Raw genomic sequence first — 19,608 nt, 5'->3', positions numbered from 1 at the left:
TTTTATTTATTAATAATTTGGATGTTTTTGCTGCACAAACAATACTTATTCACTTTTAATTTTTACATTATTCCACTTTATTTATTTGTTTCTAGGAATGATTTATGTATAAATTTCTACCTGTAATTAAAACTTAACACTATAATATAACACTTATATTTTAATGAGGGGGAGGGAGTGATTCTGAAAGCAAGTAAGAAAAGACCAGTTTGGAAGTAGAGTTTAAGTTAAGATTTAAGATTTTCTACAAACATGTCATAATGTGTCAACATACTTGGAGAAATGCAATATTTTTTCCAAATAACAGAAAACTTTTTGGCTGTTTTATGTGTAGTCCTAAATGAACTGCACTTTACATAGAGGATGTAGTGTTTAGATTGTAAGAAAATATCTATAACAGGATTCTTTTATGTGTCAACTCAGATAAAGGAAGTTTCCTTGTAAACATACTATAGATCATTATGACTAATGTCACACCCTGAAAGCACTGACTGATGAGTAATTGGATCACTATGCTACATTAAGCAGTCCTGATGTTTACTCCAATGTTCTAAAACTTTTTCATCGTGAGGCCCCCCTTGTCTAGGGTGCATCCCTTTGTGGCCCCCTAAAGTCATCAAATTTTCGCTTTTTTTTTTTCCACACTAGGCTCTTCTGTATTAACTTTCGCAGATAAGAGACTATGTCCTCTATCTAAAAACGTATCTATTTTAAATAGTCTTAGGTTTTATCAGTGTGTGGCTAACAGTACTGTACACTAGTATATCAACATGTCTCTCTTTGGTGTGTGTCTTAGTGTGCTGTTTATAATTTATTTCAATTATTAATATATGAAATATTTCTCATTTTTATGTACGTCATAGTCTAAAGGTTTACAATCCCGACTTACATACAGGTAAAATCATTTTAAAAAAACAATGTTGTAGAATTTCTATGCAGCCCCCCGACACCATCTGTCGGAACCCCAGGGGGCCCACGACCATCAGTTTGAGAACCGCTGGTTTAGTCAGTGTGTCAGTGTATGATGCACTTTGTTTGGGTGACACTGATCCTGTATGATCTCTAACAGCAGGAGGTGCTTCTTGGTAAAGTGACACCGTCGATTTTACACACAACGCATCTGTTAGATCTGTTAGGTGCGACAACTGAATGCTGTAGTCATGTGACCAGCCTGACTCAACGATTCCTCTCGTGCCATCAGTAAATATACCGACCATATGCTGAATTGCGGGAATAAGTTTAATTTTTGCCTTAAAGGTACAGTAAACATCCAATGATAGTAGTCTATAAGGGTCAGTCATGAAGAATCTTGTCATTTTATTTAGTCAACTTAACAAAAATGATTTCCTCTGAAATGGTGTTTTAAATGATTGAGTATACAGAATTGATGTCTACAAATAAAAATACACATTTCTACAAATTTTCAAATTGTTACAAACTTTCTTTCATTCTTTCCTTTATTTTTTATATGTTTGTTTACTAGTATAGCACTGCATTTATCTTCAGATGACTCTATTTAGTTGAAAATGGTGTTTATTCAAGAAAAAAATATATTTAAAAATAATTTAAAATGGTTTAAACATGTACAGTGCCCTCCACAAATATTAGCACCCTTGGTAAATATGAGCAAAGAAGGCTGTCTTTATTGTTTAACCTTTTGATCTTTTGTTAAAAAAAAATAATTAAATACTCTGCTCTCATGGATATCAAACCCTGTGAAACAGGAAGTCATAGTTGAACAATTTCCTGTTCCTAGTCACCCAGGCGTACTAAAACAAAAATGTAAAATATCAATGGGAATATACTCAAAATATATTTTTCTCAAATGAATTCATCGGGGTGCCAATAATTGTTGCACACCTATATTTAACAAATATATATATATTTTAATCTGTGTTTTATTTGCAATTGTTTGATACCCATGAGAGCAGAGTATTTTGGTGATTTTTTTTAACAAAGGATCAAAAGTTTAAAATAAAAAGACAAATTTTCACAGCCTTCTTTGCTCATATTTACCAAGGGTGTCAATATTAGTGGTTGGCACTGTATCACTTCAGATTCCATTGTTTATCTGTTTCTTTCTTTCTTTCTTTCTTTCTTTCTTTCTTTAATTTTTTGATTGTTTAAGTGTTTGTTTATTAGTATGTTAGCACTGTTTTTTTTTATTCAACTCTATTTAGTTAAAGAATGTTTATTCATTAAAACTGATACAAATGAATTATGATTACAAATTCCAATGACTTTCATTTTTTAAAATGTATGTCAGTGTTTGTTTGCTTGCTTGTTTGTTTGTTTGTTTGTTTGTTTGTTTGTTGTCTAGATTTCAGGGGCATGCCTCCTGGTAAAAGCTCTGGTGTGTGATCTTTAAAGGTGCATGTTAGAGTAATTTTGTTGCCAGTTAAAGATAAAGTGTCTTTCCATGGTTTTAATTACAAGACAGGTGTTCAGCCTGGTTTCCTCTGTCATTCTAGAGTCGCTGGAGTTTGAATATATGGTGAATAATACATGAAAAGAACAGGAGACTAACAAAATTTATATTTATTGTTATCATTACACTCATGACATTACATTAAAACTTGATATATACAATAAAAAAAATCTTCAGTCTGTTTAATCAAAAAGTGAAGAAAAAAAGTGTCATGCATATGGCAGTTTTTCAGTGTAGGTACAGCTTGATACAAATGTTCTTCTCTGCTTGACTGCCCACAATGAGTTGTTCACTTTGTACCTCCTGGCCTTCTTCCCATACTTCTGCACCACAAGGTCCCTTTTATAAGGCCAGCTTCAATGTACAGAAGTATTCATAACTGTTTACGCTGGATTTCTGCTTTACTTCTGAATGCTAAAGCAATCTAAAAATTACAAATTATATTAAAATACTGATTACTCTTTGGATTCCTTTAAAAAAATGCATAAAATAGCAGAACGCATGAAAACATTTCATTAAAAAAATTTCCTAGTCCACAGTGAAATGCCTTTCTCTTCCAGTGCCATCATATTTAAACTGTTTTTTTTGTTGTTGTTGTTGTTGTTGGGTTTTTTTTACAGTTTCACAATGAGACATTCTTTTCAGAGCTCAGCAAATCAAATAGCAGTTTTCTCCTTCATAACAGAGTCTGAGAAGGCACATTTGTACCCTTGTCTCAAACATGTAACAGTACATGACACAGTTTGTTTCCTTTTCCCAACTCACACATAGTCTCTCCTGTCGTACCCACCAGCAGCTGCAGAGTGGGAAGCTGAATAAGTCATCCTGGATGGAGGGCAAGAGCAACATAGCAGCGATCCTCCCATTAGCAGGAGAGCCGTGGCGGCCCAGCCGATGTAAAGTGAAGCCCCTAGCTCCCACTTCTGCGGGGTGGCCATTAAGGGATTGTAGAAATCCCTGATGATTGTATTAGCTGACCAGGAGACAGGAATCAACTGCATGAAGCCAGCCACAAGGAAGAGAACTCCAGCCACGATCATGACTTTGGCCTTGGATGATTCGTCATCAATGCAGTTGGTGCACTTGGCCCCAGCGATGGACACCAACATGGCTAGAATGACCACTAGGATGGAGATGACAGTGAGGGCACGGGCTGCTTGGAGATCTTGGGAAAGCGCCAGCGTGGAGTCGTAGAGTTTGCACTGCATCTGACCAGTGCTCTGCACCACACAGCTCATCCAGAGGCCGTTCCAGTAAATCTGCGCCGTCACGATGTTGCTTCCGATGAAGGCCGTGACCCTCCACATGGGCAGAGCGCAGGAGACAATGGCCAGGAGCCATCCCAGCACGCACAGCACAATCCCAATGAGCTCCAGGCCGGCAGACATGGTCGTGGACATTCACTCTTTCCTCTGGCTTCTGCTTTGTGTTTGGCCAGAGCTGAATAAGTATCTGCCAAGAAGGGGATGATAAGAAGTGGTCACACTGAAAGCAGTGCCTTGGAGTCAGTGATGTGGTTCCTTTGCTAAACAAGTATCCTTTATACTCCAGATCAGGTAGAGGGGAGGAGTCCTCCTTGGCAGTGACGTCACTGCAGGCTTTCACTCCCCAATCTGCTTTTCTCTGCATGATAAGGCAACAATAAGATCGTCAGCTTCTTAGTGTAAATCCAGTAGTTGTGCCTTTAAATGGATGTAAATAAGTATTCCATCTACATTTCCCACCATTAAATTTTTACAATTTGCTTTTCTGATATTATCTGGACAGTGTCTGTGTGTGTCTAAACTTGGGCCATATACATTAGTAATGACCAGGGTTGGGAGGGTTACTTTAAAAATGTATTCCATTACAGTTAGATATTACTTCATAAAAAATGCAATCAGTAACGTAATCCACGTATCACGATATGAAAGTAATGTAATATTGGATTTTTAATCAAATAAATCAATAAATAAATGAAAGATCACTGTCTACCTGATGCGGGTAACATGACAAAAGCTAGGGTGACCATATTAATGTATGGATAGATGCTTTTTTGCTCAACAACATTGTAAAGAGTGGATATATGAGGTATCATAGCCATCCTTAAGAAAAGCAGTGGTCCAATTTATTGTCCAGCACACGAGATCCACACAGTGAGATGTCCCAAAGTGATCTAAAAAAAAAAACGCAGTTACGGGGCTCCCTTTTATACAGTGGAAATATAAAAATTTATTTTCTTCCCTCTACTCTTAAGGTCACCCTTTTTCTAGTTCCTTTTGGGTTTTTTAAAACTACTTCTGCTTATTGTGGCATTTTGATCTGACCCTTATTGAGCGAGGACCTTAGCTGTCATTGTACTTTTCTTCTTCATCATGGGTTAGTGCATGTATTTGTTTATTTGTCAATAGTATATGTTTAGTATGATTCTTAAACTGTAAATGAATGTTAGCCATTGGTTTCAATGTAGTTTATTTTATGTGTTCCATGTCTGAGTGTGTGTGTGTGTTTCACTTTTCTGTCGAGGCTATGTAATGTCTGACTCAGGGGGGCCTTTTTTTTTGAGGAAAAGAGTATAACTGTTCTTTTTCGTGGTTTATCCTTACAGCTGATCTTTCCACCATCCCCCCATGACCCAAGCCTGGACCCGAACACTCGCCATCAACTAGCACATCCCACTGCTGATCCGTTTCTCCAGACTGACATCCCACAAACTGAGTCCGGTGTTCCTGGTCTCCCTCATTCTCAATAAATTCTCTTTCTCCACATATGGTGCCCTTGTGTTTTATTTCTATCGTAAATTTTATCCTACAAAACTCTAGAGAATGTTGTGCTTGAAAAAATCCCAGGTGCTCAAACCAGCCACCAACAGCCACAACACGTTCAAAATCAATAATATCACATTATTCTCCATTCTACAGTTTGACTGAAGCTCTTGACCTGTATCTGCATAATTTTAATGCATTGCCACATGATTGGCTGATTGAATAATTGCATGAATTACATGTACATGTGTTCCTAATTAAGTGGCTGGTATATACATAATTAAAAAAAGATTGTAATCCCCAATGGCTTGTGGGTGTGTTATACACATACTATATATTACTGTTAGATTTTATTATAGCTTATTTTGTATACATATATACACTTGAAGATGTTATTCATTTATGCCGTTGTTGCCCTTTTTTAAAAAAAAAAAATAAATAAACTTGCATTTATTATTGTTAGCATGTTTGACTTTTGCAGGTGTCTGGTTAGTTGCTGTTAAAGGTGTGTGTGAGTGTCTTAGTTATTGTTGCTTAGTTACAGGAAATCACTCAGCCAAATCCTTGACAGAAAAAATTCACCGTTACAACCAGTGCATGGTAGAACTCCAACCCTCCCCACGTTCTCCATACCAGCCAAAAAGCAGTGTTTCAACACATTCAGATAAGGAATGCTGAAATGTTTCAGGTGGGTTTTTTTTTACCTTGACATTCATTTGTTTGGTATGTCAGTATGCATAACCTTGATTTAAGCAAGTGTGTCTGTGGCAGATTCTCCAAGATGTTTAGAAAAACTTACCAGCCAATTAAATGATAAAACTTCTCAAAATGTACCTGAGACTACTGATGCATTTTTAAAGGCAAAGGGTTGTCAGGCTAAATATTGACTATAGTTTAGTTTAGTACTGTTTACTGCTCTTTATAGAAAGGTTTTTTTAATGTAAAAAAGTTTAATTTAATTATTATTAATTTATTTTATTTATTTTTTTATCATAGAATTTTTATTGGAAAATCGCATTTTACATATTATATTATAACACCCCATCCAACAACCCCACCATACCCGGCACCAACAAAATAATCACAGCCAAAACCAAAAGAAAGGGGGAAACAAAAACAACAACAAACAAACAAACAGAAAAACAAAAACAAACAAACAAATAAAGAAAAAAAAAGAAAAAAAAAAGTAAGATGATTAGTATTTACCGTATACCTTCCATCAATCCACCTCCAGGGTGTGTACATCATTGAAGTAGGTAATAAATTGTTGCCATTTTCCCGAAAATGATTCACCCCTGCCTCCGATGTTATACTTGATTTTTTAAAAGTTTTAAAAAGAACCTTTAATCTTTTAGCCAGACTGATATAGAGGGGGGTTATGGAGAGGTCCATGACAGCAATATTCTGCGCCGAGCAAGTAACGATGCAAAAGCCACAACACTAGCTTGTTTATGGTTCAGAGGCTGATGCTGAGATGGAACACCAAAGATGGCAATTAAAGGGCAGACATCTAATTTGATTTTAAGAATGTCGGACATAGTTTCAAAGAAAGAGTTCCAAAAGTTCTGCAGTTTGGGACAGAATGCAAACATATGACTGAGGTTACAGGGTGAAAGTTTGCATTTTTCACACATGTCAGGAACATTGGGATATATTTTAGATAGTTTACTCCTAGAGAGGTGAGCTCTATGGACCACTTTAAATTGTATGAAACTAAGTCTAGCACATGACGTGGTGGTACGTATATTATCTAACGCTCTGCCCCAGTAATCATCCTCAAGCTCCAGGCCCAATTCATCTTCCCAAGCACTAATGGTTTTGATATTGTAAGAAATGTGCTGTGCCCAGATCGTTGCATATATCCGTGAAATAATGCCACCCTTATGAGGATTCAGCTTGAACACCTCTTCCCATACAGACTTTGTAGGTAAGGAGGGGAAAACCAGCAAATAGGGAGGAGACACAATGCCTAATTTGAAAGAAACGGAATAGGTGAGACGGAGGCAGGCTGAATGACGAGGATAATTCAGAAAAGTTTGCAAACACATTATTAATGAAAAGATCCTCAAAGCATTTCAGACCCTTCTTTTCCCAAAAAGAGAATGTGGAATCCATAAAGGAGGGGGGGAAAGAGGTGGTTATTACATATAGGTGCCATGGTTGAGGCCGAAACTGATTAGAGTTTTAGAAAATTTTTAGAGAGGTACATACTGTTGGATTATCCGTGTATTGTGAAAGGGATATAGGAAGGGCGGAGAACACCATAGCAGGGAGGGAGGTTGAAATACAAGACTTTGCTTCTATGTGGCACCATGGAAGAGAGGGGGCCTGCATCCAGAGCACCACTTTCTGAATATTAGCCGCCCAATAATAATACATAAAATAGGGCAATGAGAGGTTCAGCACTTAGTCGATTCTTTTGAAGTGAAAATTTGGAAACCCTGGGAGTTTTTCCTGCCCATTTAAAAGAGGAGATTAATTGGTCTATATTCTTGAAGAAAGATTTGGGTAAAAACATAGGAATGGACTGAAAAAGGTAGAATGTTCATTTTTACCATGTTTATTCTACCAAGAGCAGATAATGGTAGCGCTGCCCATCTTTGAAAGGTTGACTTCATGTATGAAATTAAGGGTGTAAAATTTGCCGCCATTAATGCAGAATAGGAACGGGTGACATTAACTCCAATATATTTGAATTTTGAATCCTCCAAATGAAAAGGTATTTCAGTCGGTTTTATTTTTTGGCCAGATTGGTTTACAGCTAAGCATTCACTCTTAATTTAATTATTTTTAAGGCAACTTTGCTTTATAGCATTTCTTTAAGCTAAGACCAAGCTTTTTTGACAGAACTGTATTTTTGCTAAATTATTATCAGCTCTAGTTGATATTTTAAATAAATTAAATAAAACAATTGTCTTCCTTGAAAGATTTATCATTTTTATCTATCAGTCCCCAGAAGTTTTCTTGGAGGTTGCACATATTTACATAATCGCTTTGTCATCCATCATCACATGGTTAACCAAAGAGCTTTCATTGTAGCTAACAGCTACAAAAGCTATACACCCAGAGTTAGACAAACACAAAGTCAGATAATGGATCTTTAAAAAATTACATAAGTAGTAAAAATATCATTAGGAACAACAGAATTTTACAACTGTTTAAAAAAAAAAAGGTAGGACATTTGCCAGAAATGTGAAGATGACAGTTTTAGAATTGAGGAGTTTTGTTCATTCTTGAGATTGTCACATTTCAAATTAAGATGTTACATGCTGCCATATTGTTGCCAGAATGTAGCCCTTCCTTCATCTGAACTTCACCAAGTGTCAATGGAACACTAGACTGGAATTGTGTTGTGGTGAGATGGAACCAAATTCAAACTCTTTGCCCATGAACACCACCACCACCATTATCATTGTCCATGAATAACTTATTCACTGTACAGTATGGTGTTGTTGATGTTTTGGGGTTGTTTTGTTGGTTCAGGGGCTCTTGTGAAGACTGATGAAGTATCAGGGTCTTTTAGGACTTTCAACAAGTTAATAATCCCAAATAAACATCCAAATGAACACAGAAATGGTGGTGAAACACAAAACCAATATGTTGCAATGTAGATAGATGAGTGGTCCAAGATGCCTCTAAATGTGTCTTGAACCTTGTTAGACAATCATTACCCCAAGGGAAGATTGCACTGAATGTTAAATGTAAAGCTGTAAACAATGTTTCATAGGAAATAAAATCCATTACTCAGGATTACTTTTTGTGTTTTAAAAAAAAACACAAAATGTTTCATTTTATATTTTATATTTTTGCTTTTATGAAAAGTGCAGATAATTTGGGAAGGTATCATACTGTATCTGTGCAGCAGGGTGTGCATTGGATTTCATTCCCAACATTATGATATCATTGCTGGCTCAAACACAAGACGAAAGACAGCTACTGTTACTGGGAACGTGATTAAAAACATTTCATGGGATTACAGATGATGCAAACGTTTATAAGAGCCTTTTTATTTATGAGAAGTTCAAGTGATATCTGTGGAAACTATAAAACTGACGGATAAGACTTAGTGTTTATTGAGCTATTTTTTCACAATGCTAGAGTAATAGTAGAAAGAAATTGCATTTAAAATTAACATTCAGTCAAAGTTAAACAGTAAATGCAAAATCAATGTTAGTTAAAGAACTGAAGTAAATATTTATTGTAAATACAGTATACTATATAGTAGGTAATGTTTTCTTATTCCAGAGGAATTCAAATGCAGCAGGAATTACAGAGACAGGGTTAAAGCAATGCATACTTAATCCTCAAATGATTGATTATTATAAAAGTAATTATCAATGATCATTTTTTTCCTTGCAGTTAGCTCGAAAACTATTTTTACAAATCAGCCATAATATTTATTATTACTATTATTATTTTCAAATCCGCACACCAATTTATTATTTGCATTGTTTTTAGACGTGACGCCTTGTTATCGATATATATTTATGAATATGTATATCTATGTACAGTCAACAGCAGAAATATTGACACCCTTCATGAAACTCTAAATGAAAGAGGAATATATAGTATAGTATGAATAACACATGCATTGAGATTATAAGTTAAAGAACTTGATGACATATGGGGGAACTTTATAGCTTGTTTTTATATTTTTATGGACTTCCTTTTTACTTAAAACTGCTTTATTTTTCCAAATATGCAATGCAACTTGCTGAATTTTTGTGCCTTTTTTTTTGCTGAAAACTACCTGAATTGGTGAAATTGCAATGGCAAAAATTGTTTTGAACGATCTTTCGCAGTGATGTTCATTGGTAAATTAAAACTTTTAGCTGGACTCATGTTTGACGAATGTCAGTCAAAGAGGACTTTGGCTGGATGCACGTTGTGATGACATCACATGATGCATCTTGGCCCAAATCTAAGGAAAATCTGCTGTAATTTTGAAAAATTGCAAACTCCTCCCAATATTGCGGAGTATGCTTGATTTTGCTTCATTTGTGCAATCACAAAGTTGCAAATCCTGGAGGGACTGATATTTTGAAGTTTTAACTGCATTTTCAACAGTCTAATATAAAAAATAATTAAGTGCAAATGTAAGCACAGAAAAATTTCAGTATTAGCTGAGGACTCATGATTATTTGCCCCTTCACATTAATACACTCTGTATAGATCCAGACCTTCTGTGCTTTTTCAATGTATTCTGATCTTTTCAACTTTAGTGTCACTGTTTGCTTTGTGAGTCTGTAATGACCTCGTGACCCCTCTGTATTTGTGGATCTTACAGGTGTTTGATCCTCATTTCAGCAGCCTTGAGGCTTTAGCTACAGGGAGGGGCATTAGATATGGCCCAGAGACTCAGATAATGTGTTTTCCTGACATTCCATGGCATCAAAATCCCCCAACTGACCTTTGCCTCGCTACACTGAAACAGCTTCATTGTAGTGTGGACACTTGGATTGAATCCTAACAAAGACAAGATTCTTGTAGAGAAAGCTAATAGACCTTAGAGAGGCAAGGAGATAACGAAAGGACTAAAGCTCTAAATCAGCACCTTATTGCTGAGGAGAATTTTTAGGATTTTTTCCCATATTCTGATCCACTACAACACTGTAGGAAGATAATAAATAACTATACAGGAATGATGAGAGTGAGTATTTGATGAGAGTATTTGATGAGAGTGGACCAATAAAATGAATAAGTATTCAATTGTGTATAAACCAGACCATAGAATATAGACCTGAGCAATGTATATTACAAAATCATTTGTGGCAATGTATATAATACATAACATATAGAATGAATCCTTCTCATATATTCGTTTTTTTTTGTTTTTTTTTAAAGGAGAGAGTCATTATATCAGTTTAGTTTATTGTATTGTGATACTGAAAATATTAACCATATGTATTATATATGCAAAACACACACACACACACACACACACACACACACACACACACACACACACACACTTATGTTGTTTTTCTTTTTTTGGCTTGAGCATGAGGTTTTTTATTTTTATTTAAAACAAAAAAAGCTGTTTGAGCAACAAACAGTTGATTTTCCTAATACAAATGTAAATATATATTCATATATAATATAAGCCACATTTAACTCACCAATACTTAAGAATACTCAAAAGAAAACTAATTTTACAGTTATGATTGCAATCATGATGTTCAGTTAATATGCAAAACACATCCAACATGTACAAAAACATAACAGTTTCAAACACCACAAGTAAGAGAACCAGACGATTCAGTCAGTCATGAAGGTAACCCTACTGCATTTCTCAATTTGACACACACTGAGACATTTTTTTCTCTGTTGGGTCACTGAGTTAACAGTCCTTAATTTCCTTGCTCTGATCAAACCAAGGACAATCTCAGACTCTAACTCTTCGTTCTTCGTCTCTCTCATTAGCTTAGACATAATCTTTTCTGTCGTAGGTGCTGGGTGCAACAGATCGCGTGGTGGAGTAGACCATCCTGCTCCCTGTACCGTACCTTTTCTCTTGATGTGGTGGGCAGCTGCAGCACAGAATTGCTCCCCCTGTCAGCAGCAAAGCGGCAGCCGCCCATCCCAGGTAGAGAGACGCTCCAATCTCTCGTTTCTGTGAATCTGTTATCACCGGGTTGTAGAAATCCATGATGATCGTGTGGGCCGACCAGGACACCGGGATCAACTCCATGACAGCAGCGCAAATAAATGTCACGCCAGCAGCGATTATCACCTTGGCCTTCGTGCGCTCATCCTCTATGCAGTTGGTGCACTTGGCCCCTGAGACAGAGACCAAGACTCCCAGCACTCCCAGCATGATGGCGATCACACACAGAGCTCGAGCTGCCTGTAGATCTTGGGGCAATGCCAGCATGGAGTCGTAGACCTTACACTGCATCTGGCCTGTGCTCTGCACCACACAGTCCATCCATATGCCCTGCCAGATGATCTGTGCCGTCACAATGTTCGAGCCGATGAAGGCGGTCACCCTCCACATTGGCAAAGCGCAGGACACAATGCCAACAATCCAGCCCAGGGTGGCCAATGTGACGCCCAATATTTCTAAACCCAGAGCTGCCATTGTGTTCTGCTTCACTGTTCCAGAGAAATGAATACACAGTGCTGAGATGCTGAAGGAGGTTCTCGGCAATGACCCAATATTTCATGTACACTGAACAAGGTGGAGTCTTGGGTAGATGAGGTCCCACAGTGATTGGTCAAACATTTTGAAATACTGGTTTGTTTGTTTTTTGCTAGTATAACCTTGCCACAGAGACCTTTTTTTAATGATTGAACTATTCCACACAAAGTAAGCAGTGAATTGATAACCATGGCTTAGGGGTGTCTGGTTAAAGGATAACTGCTAGGTTACACTTAAACCACAAAACAAAAAGTCTCAGGAAACAACCGAGGAGGAAGATTCAAACATGGGCAGGTGCTGACATTGTGTCAAAGAATTTTTGTCTGTAACCTCTCAGCAATGCTGAGCAAAACCACATAAAAAAACCCCAACATTTTCTCAGCAGTAGTCGGTTATTGATAGTTGACACTTAATTCTAACAGAAACTCCCTGAGTGACAAATTGCCTTGATAGTACAGCCAATAATTTCCGCTAAAAAAGTTAAGTAAACAGTCATATGGTACAAAAAGGACCTGAGTGAAACTGATTAGCTGATAGTGCTGGAATCATTTTTCCTGTCTTTTATTCTGGAAGACAGAGCACAAAGAAACTAGTGTAAGTCAGCCATATCAGTGTGATTCTCAGTTACATAGTTTAACCCTATGTTCTTGGAGTAGGTGTGTATTTTTGGTTTACAGCACAAAAGGGCCTTTGTGGGGGATATTGCGATGTTGTTTTGCACGGTAGCCTATAGCATATTTTAGGTTCTTATTGACCTTATTACACTCTTTCATGTACCAACATAAGTTTCAGAGAAAAACAAAAACAGCTCTAATATATTGTATTTGCTGCATTGCAGTATCTGACTGTTTACTTTATAATTTTCACCATACAAAATTGTTAGTGGCACAGTTAATCCATTACATATTACTCTTTTGAGTGATTTCGACTTCATCACATTTCTCTGCATTCTTTAATGCATTTTTTTTTTCCATATAGTAGTTTTCATAGTAGACCAAAATATTAAATAAAATTTTCCTGACCAAAAAGCCCAATTTGTTGGTAAAACTGCATTTGTCATTCACCATGCTCTACCAGCAAAACAATGGAATGCCACAGCACAGAGGCTTTGCCAACTAAGCAAAAAGGAAGGTGCTTTCATCTCATGGAGGCTAGTTTCAGTTACACTCCCCTGAAGTAAAGATTTGAACAGTGGACACAAAGAAGCAGAAGAAGGTCTCAGAACAATGGCTGAATTGTACCCAGTCACGTCTACACTGACGCAGGGAGGTCATTTCCAATGTGTAGCAGCCCCTCAAGAACTGGATAGATTTCAAATGATATGGAGCACTTTGGACTAAGAATTCCTTATTTCAGCTCATCCAGCCTACCTTTGCAAAGTCTCAGGTTTCCATGAATGGTCATCCATTTAGAAGTAAATGAGAAACTGAAAAAAAAATGTTGCAGGAAACATTTATGTGCTGACTGACTTGTGATAAGAACTTTATTACATTCAGAAAATGTTTCATTACTAAAAGTTGCAATGCCCATCAGCCTTAACCATGTAAACTCTGGGGGCCTGTAATGAAACGTAATGAAAAATTGCAATATAATTAGACATGGTGGATACCTTTTAAGTCAACATTGTTCAGTTGGAAAAACTTGTCATTCTGTCTCAAAATCTAGATGTAACACAAAGGTTATTACATTCTAATACAGCTATTTCAAATCTACTGTGAAAGAACATATCTATTGACTTACTGTTGTTGACAGAATTAAATCTATGCTATAGTTCAATCATATCTAACCATTCTATCATATCTTTCTGGTGTTTATCCTAGTAAATAAAATTTCATCACAGTTTATATTGTTGCTGAATGCATGCTCATTTACCAACCTACAGCATTCAAACATAGTCCCTTCTGCAATATCCATTTGCAGCCACTGATTTCACCACTGAGTATTGTGCTCCAGTAGACGCAGGATCCTTGGTTGCTCTGGAAGAACACGAACAGGAAAGTATGGCTCCCCCTAGGATTAGCAGGCAGGAGGCGCCCCAGCCGAAATACAGTGAGTTCCCGAACTCCCTCTTCTGTGTGTCCTGCAGCAGTGGGTCATGGAAGTCAAGGACAATGGTGTAGGCTGACCAGCACACGGCCAAAAGCAACAACAGCCCAGCGCTGCCGAATGCTGCACCGGCACCTAGCATGATGCGAGGCTTGCTGGACACATCCGACGTACAGTTGGTGCACTTGGCGCCTGCTACGGCCAGCGTCATGGCCACCACGCCAATGAACACAGTGATGACAACCAGAGCTCGTGCTGCCTGCAGGTCACTGGGCAGCGCTAACATGGAATCATAGATCTGGCAATGCATTTGGCCTGTACTTTGCACCACACAGCTCATCCACAGGCCCTCCCACACCACCTGTGTGATCACAATGTTCTGACCCACATACGCCGCCACGCGCCACATAGGCAGGCAGCAGGCCACCATTGCGCCCAGCCAGCCAGCCACAGACAGAATCATGCCCAGAATTTCCAGGCCGGCTGAAGCCATCGTCTCTCTGGAGCTCTGCACACTGAGGTCCTCCGTGTCCAAGCGTGATATTAGATCTCTCCAGCTCCCGACACTGGCCGGAGCTGAGAAGGGAGGGAAGGAGAGGCAGAGAAACAGATTCTACCTTCTTTATACTTATAGTTCGAAGGTGGAGTCAGACCATGATGGCATCATCTTTGCACTGGTATAAGAGCAGGGATTTGGGGATTCACAGCTTTCTGATGGGGTAGCCTTATAAAAACCACATAGGTGGGATTGTTAATATACAGAAATAAAGTGTTGTACTAGCATTCTTGACAATAGCATAACAATAACCATATATTTAAATGCTTATTTGCATATAACATTGTGCTATATGTTATTTGTGAAATTGACTAAATTGATTACATAATCTGATATTTTAGTGTATTTCTACGTTAATATATAACAAAATAGGATAATGACAGGCTATTTTGGAAAGGGCAATAGACAACTGCCATTATGCCAACACTAAATACCCACAGTCACAGAGAAATTTAAGGGTGAAATTACAAAACAAGAGTTCTTTAAACCTAAGTTTGCTAGCCTGTTATTTCCTAGCAGCAAGGGTTTTTTTTTGTGTTTTTTTTTACCTTAAAACTGAATGCACACTTCTTCCATTAACCTTGAGGAACAGCTGCTGTATCACCTTCTCAATAAGACAATTCCACTCTTGTCTATAGAATTATCAAGACCTGTTATCTGATCTCATGTCTATAGCAGCTTCTTCTAGCACTCACAAACTAGATTTTAGGTTTGACCTATATGCGTTTATTGTTTTTTTCTTGACTGAAATGAATTCAGTAATGAAAAAGTAAAACTATCAAAAGAAAAAAAAAACTATTTAAAATCTTGCTAATTAGTTATCCATAGTGACCTTCTCATGCTGCACAATAGTTAACACTATAGCTATCTGTGTGCCTCTGAAAATGGACAAGCCACCAGACTGCAGTGTAGAAATTGAGGATTAACATCCCCTTGCCCTACCTTAGTAAAATATTTCAATATGCTGGAGTAAGCAAAGACACATAAATTGAGGTGTCTCCTTTGCATCCCTAGAAGACATGAATGCCATCTAATTAAAAAAGCATGTTGAGGTAAGTTTCACTAATTTGCTAACATTAACTGGCTATTAACTAAGTTAGCCTGTTTTCTTTGCTAAGGCCAGGTTAGACTAGCATCAATTCCAGTAGATAAAATAAACTGGCTAGGCAGCAAGTCAAATTCTAGCTAGTGGTTAATATTGGTTATTTACATGATGTTTTACTTCTGATTAATTCATTAGCAAACTTCAGCATTAGTCATGCATATAACAAGCACATTTACAGATTGATGATTGAATGATGCTTAGTTGCTATGCAGTTGCTTGAAAACAAAAATCATCTAACAGTTTTAGATAAATAATGAAATTTACAAAACATGACAGTAACTTCATTTAAAAACATTTACTTTTTAGTATTTTACTACATTTAAAAGTAGCAACTTTTAAAACTTTCACTTGAGTATATTTTTTCAATTGAATTGAAAATTTTGACACATTACATTTACTTTCACTTAAGTATAATTTCTTAAGTATAATTTGTCTGTAAGGTTTCCACGCTATATTCTCATATAACCGTGGATCAAAATTTATAATGGTGATTAAAAGTACTGTTTATCTGTTGCTATATTTGTTGCATTTTTTATTGGATTGTCAGGACCATCTTGCAGAACAGCAGCAGTAAATGAAGTAGTAGTTTATTCTGGAATTACTTCTGTGATGTTACAATTTTGTGATTTTATAAATAACTATTTAAATATATATATTGTAATACTGCAATGTAAGGCAATGCAATGAAACGTAATGCAGTGCAGTGTAATGTAATGTAATTTCAATGTAGTGTAATGCAATGCAGTGTAAAGTAAATCAATGTAATGTAATACAATGTAGTTTCAATGTAATGTAAATCAATGTAATGTTATGTATTGTTATGCATATAATGTATGTTATGTAATGTTACATCCACTTTAAGTATTTTGTGACCGCATCGAGCTCGCGCTTCGGTTTTCCAAGCATGCTGCGTGCTACAGCACTTAGCTTGAGGGGAAATCGTGACAGAACGAGGAGCATGAGGAGAACTTGGTTGGCCGTGTCAGCAGACTAGGGTGTGAGCAGAACTTGGTTGTCCGTGTCAGCAGACTTGGGCCTGGGCAGAACTTGGTTGTCCGTGTCAACAGACTCGGGCATGAGCAGAACTGGATTGTCTGTGTCAACAGACTCAGGCATGAGCAGAACTGGATTGTCTGTGTCAGCAGGCTCAGGGGTGAGCAGAATGTGGTTGTCCATGTCGGCAGACTCTGGCATGAGTAGAACGTGGTTGTCCGTGTCAGCAGACTCTGGCATGAGCAGAACTTCGTTGTCCGTGCCAGCAGACTTGGGTGTGAGCAGAATGTGGTTGTTGGTGTCAGCAGACTCGGGCATGAGCAGAACTTGGTTGTCCATGTCTGCGACCTCAGACAGGAACTTGGCTTGAGAAGTCGTCCCGTCGACCTCAGCAGAACTGATGAGACCTTAAATGTGCCTGATTTATCCTGTTTCAAACCTGGACTGGGTCGTAACACCAAATATCTTTGACTCCAAGACTATGACTGAAATGGGTATTGGAGCATGCACTGACTTGCAGATGCTTACTGCGAGCTTCATGAAGCTGTTGTTTATCACACAAGGAGATGTGTGTCTGAGCAGGTACTCACTGTCACCTGTGTTGACATTGCTATATTCACTGTGGGAATGGAAACCTGCTTAGCTTGAATATTCTGCCTATGGGTGCTAGTGTATTAATAATTAACAGCCAGGACCATGCATGCTTAATAACGGTTAGCTGGAAGACAAAACAGGATCTGAGAAATGTAGAAAACATTTTAAAGTGACAGCCTATTTACCATTTCTTTAATCACAATACTATGAATGGATTAACAGCAGATGAGACAACAGAGCTTCTATGCAGTTTGCTGCTAAATAATCTAGTATTTATTACATTTTTTTCCTATAACAGCATGCCGCAATGTTTTTTATTCTTCTTATAACACATCAGTTTGCCAATGATTATATTTTTATTAATTAAGTTACATTTAAAGTTGTGCAATGTCCATGAGACAAGTTAGTTTCTGTTATCACTTGTATCATTGTACCCTCCCCAGTCTCTTATTATTGTTCTTTTTTTATTCTAAGTAAAGCAAACTCAGCTCATTATATTACACAGAAAGTGGAAAGTTTCTGTCTTTCCTACAACTGTCTTGCACTTGCTTCTTTTCATTACTTGGATGTTCGTTTCTGCAGTATGTTCATAGCTGTCAGTAACTGTAAATTATTATAATATATTTAAATGTAGTAGTGTACATCGAAGTACAGTACTCTTTATAGTATATCACTGTATGTTTCCAATAATATACTGTACTTTTTTTTTTAATCCTCTAAATTTACTGATTTGGCTTATACTTTCATTGACTTTTAAGAGACTTACAATCAAGATGGGATAAAACATAGCATTTGAACTTGCTCAAGTCTTGCTCAAGTAGCTTGCACTGATTCAACCATCTCTGCCATTGCATTACCTCACACTAAAAGAAAACTTTCAGTGATTTATTAGTAAGCTCAACAAGTTCAAAGTGGGCTTGTGTTTGCTTCAATTAGTGTCAATTAAATTGCTTGCTTAATTAAAATAAAGAACACACAAATGATCCAGGTATTGACACAAAGAGAATCTTTACCATTCTCACTCCCACCCAAAATATTAGATATCCCACAATGCATTGCATTTTCTAGTATTTTACTGTAAACCAATGCATTGTTCTAATGGCCCAATCATTTACAGTACAATCCTGTAAATAAAAAAGAACACATTTTATAATAAACTTTTTTTTGTGGTGTTTATTCTATTGTAAATAATTTACAGAAAACTTTTGCCCAGATACTAAGTGTGAAAATGATAGACCCTATTTAATGTTATAAACCAGTAGTGGTTTTTGAGGTGGTTGGTGAACATACAGAAATGGCAGGAAAAATAATTAGTCTATGTCTTTGACAGTCACCCAATATTATTTGTTGTAATGCTTCATTATAACTTGAAGAGAGAAGTTGAATGAGCATTGTTTGTGTTGACAGGTAAATGAAGTTTAGTATGAACTTAACTTCTCATTATATAACCTTCAATAACACTTCTAACTATAGTGGCAACATCAGGGAAACATTTAAATAACATATTTGTATAAAAGATCATGTCATGAAGTTAATTAACATGACAGTTACAACACTGCCAAGATACAGAATAACTACGGATTATTAATAAGAAAAAATAACACACAACAAGGTGTGCTGGTTTACGAAAATCTAGAAAATAGGAAGTGGAAGCTGAGTTACCATTACTGTTTTCCAATTGTTTAAATTATCTTATAACACAGCAACACAGCAACAGCAACAACAACACAGCCAAAGCTTACCACTTTTAATTAATTAAAAAATGACACTAGATTTATACTTACCTTTAATGTTGTAGAACGTCCGCAAAACAACTTACATTATAGCAGCTATAAACTGTCTCTCTTTTTCCATGTCTTTAGGTAAATAAGGGGAAAAAATGCAGCTTGTCATATTATAGAAACCGCAAAGCTCTCTATCCTGAAGACTTTACCATGTTAAATTAAAATGTTTACTAATATCAACAATTACACTTACATGTAAACCTGTGATCCACCTTGC

The 19,608-nt window shown here is 36.9% G+C and overlaps 2 protein-coding genes across 2 annotated transcripts; both read right to left on the bottom strand.

Moving 5' to 3' along the window:
- Positions 1-2,521: 2,521 nt before the first annotated feature.
- On the bottom strand, positions 2,522-4,448 carry LOC128624382 (claudin-4). The gene has a single exon (XM_053651998.1). It carries the CDS (start codon positions 3,826-3,828, stop codon positions 3,190-3,192), a length of 639 nt encoding a protein of 212 aa, XP_053507973.1. The 5' UTR covers positions 3,829-4,448; the 3' UTR covers positions 2,522-3,189.
- Positions 4,449-11,175: 6,727 nt separating this feature from the next.
- LOC128624161 (claudin-3-like) lies at positions 11,176-17,043 on the bottom strand. Its single transcript, XM_053651562.1, has 3 exons — positions 14,377-17,043; positions 14,186-14,189; positions 11,176-12,259 (listed from the first exon to the last, which is right to left on the bottom strand). The coding sequence occupies exons 1-3, from the start codon at positions 14,850-14,852 to the stop codon at positions 11,597-11,599; spliced, it is 1,143 nt and encodes a 380-aa protein (XP_053507537.1). The 5' UTR covers positions 14,853-17,043; the 3' UTR covers positions 11,176-11,596.
- Positions 17,044-19,608: the final 2,565 nt, after the last annotated feature.

The sequence above is a fragment of the Ictalurus furcatus genome, chromosome 20 (assembly GCF_023375685.1).
Source record: "Ictalurus furcatus strain D&B chromosome 20, Billie_1.0, whole genome shotgun sequence".
NCBI classification, from domain to species: Eukaryota; Metazoa; Chordata; class Actinopteri; order Siluriformes; family Ictaluridae; genus Ictalurus; species Ictalurus furcatus.
Note: the sequence above shows the minus strand (reverse complement) of the source record. Positions and strands in the feature narration are given on the sequence as shown.

Coding starts and splice junctions, on each gene's coding strand:
- LOC128624161 (XM_053651562.1), bottom strand. CDS start 14,852: ATGGCTTCAGCCGGCCTGGAAATTCTGGGCATGATTCTGTCTGTGGCT.
- LOC128624382 (XM_053651998.1), bottom strand. CDS start 3,828: ATGTCCACGACCATGTCTGCCGGCCTGGAGCTCATTGGGATTGTGCTG.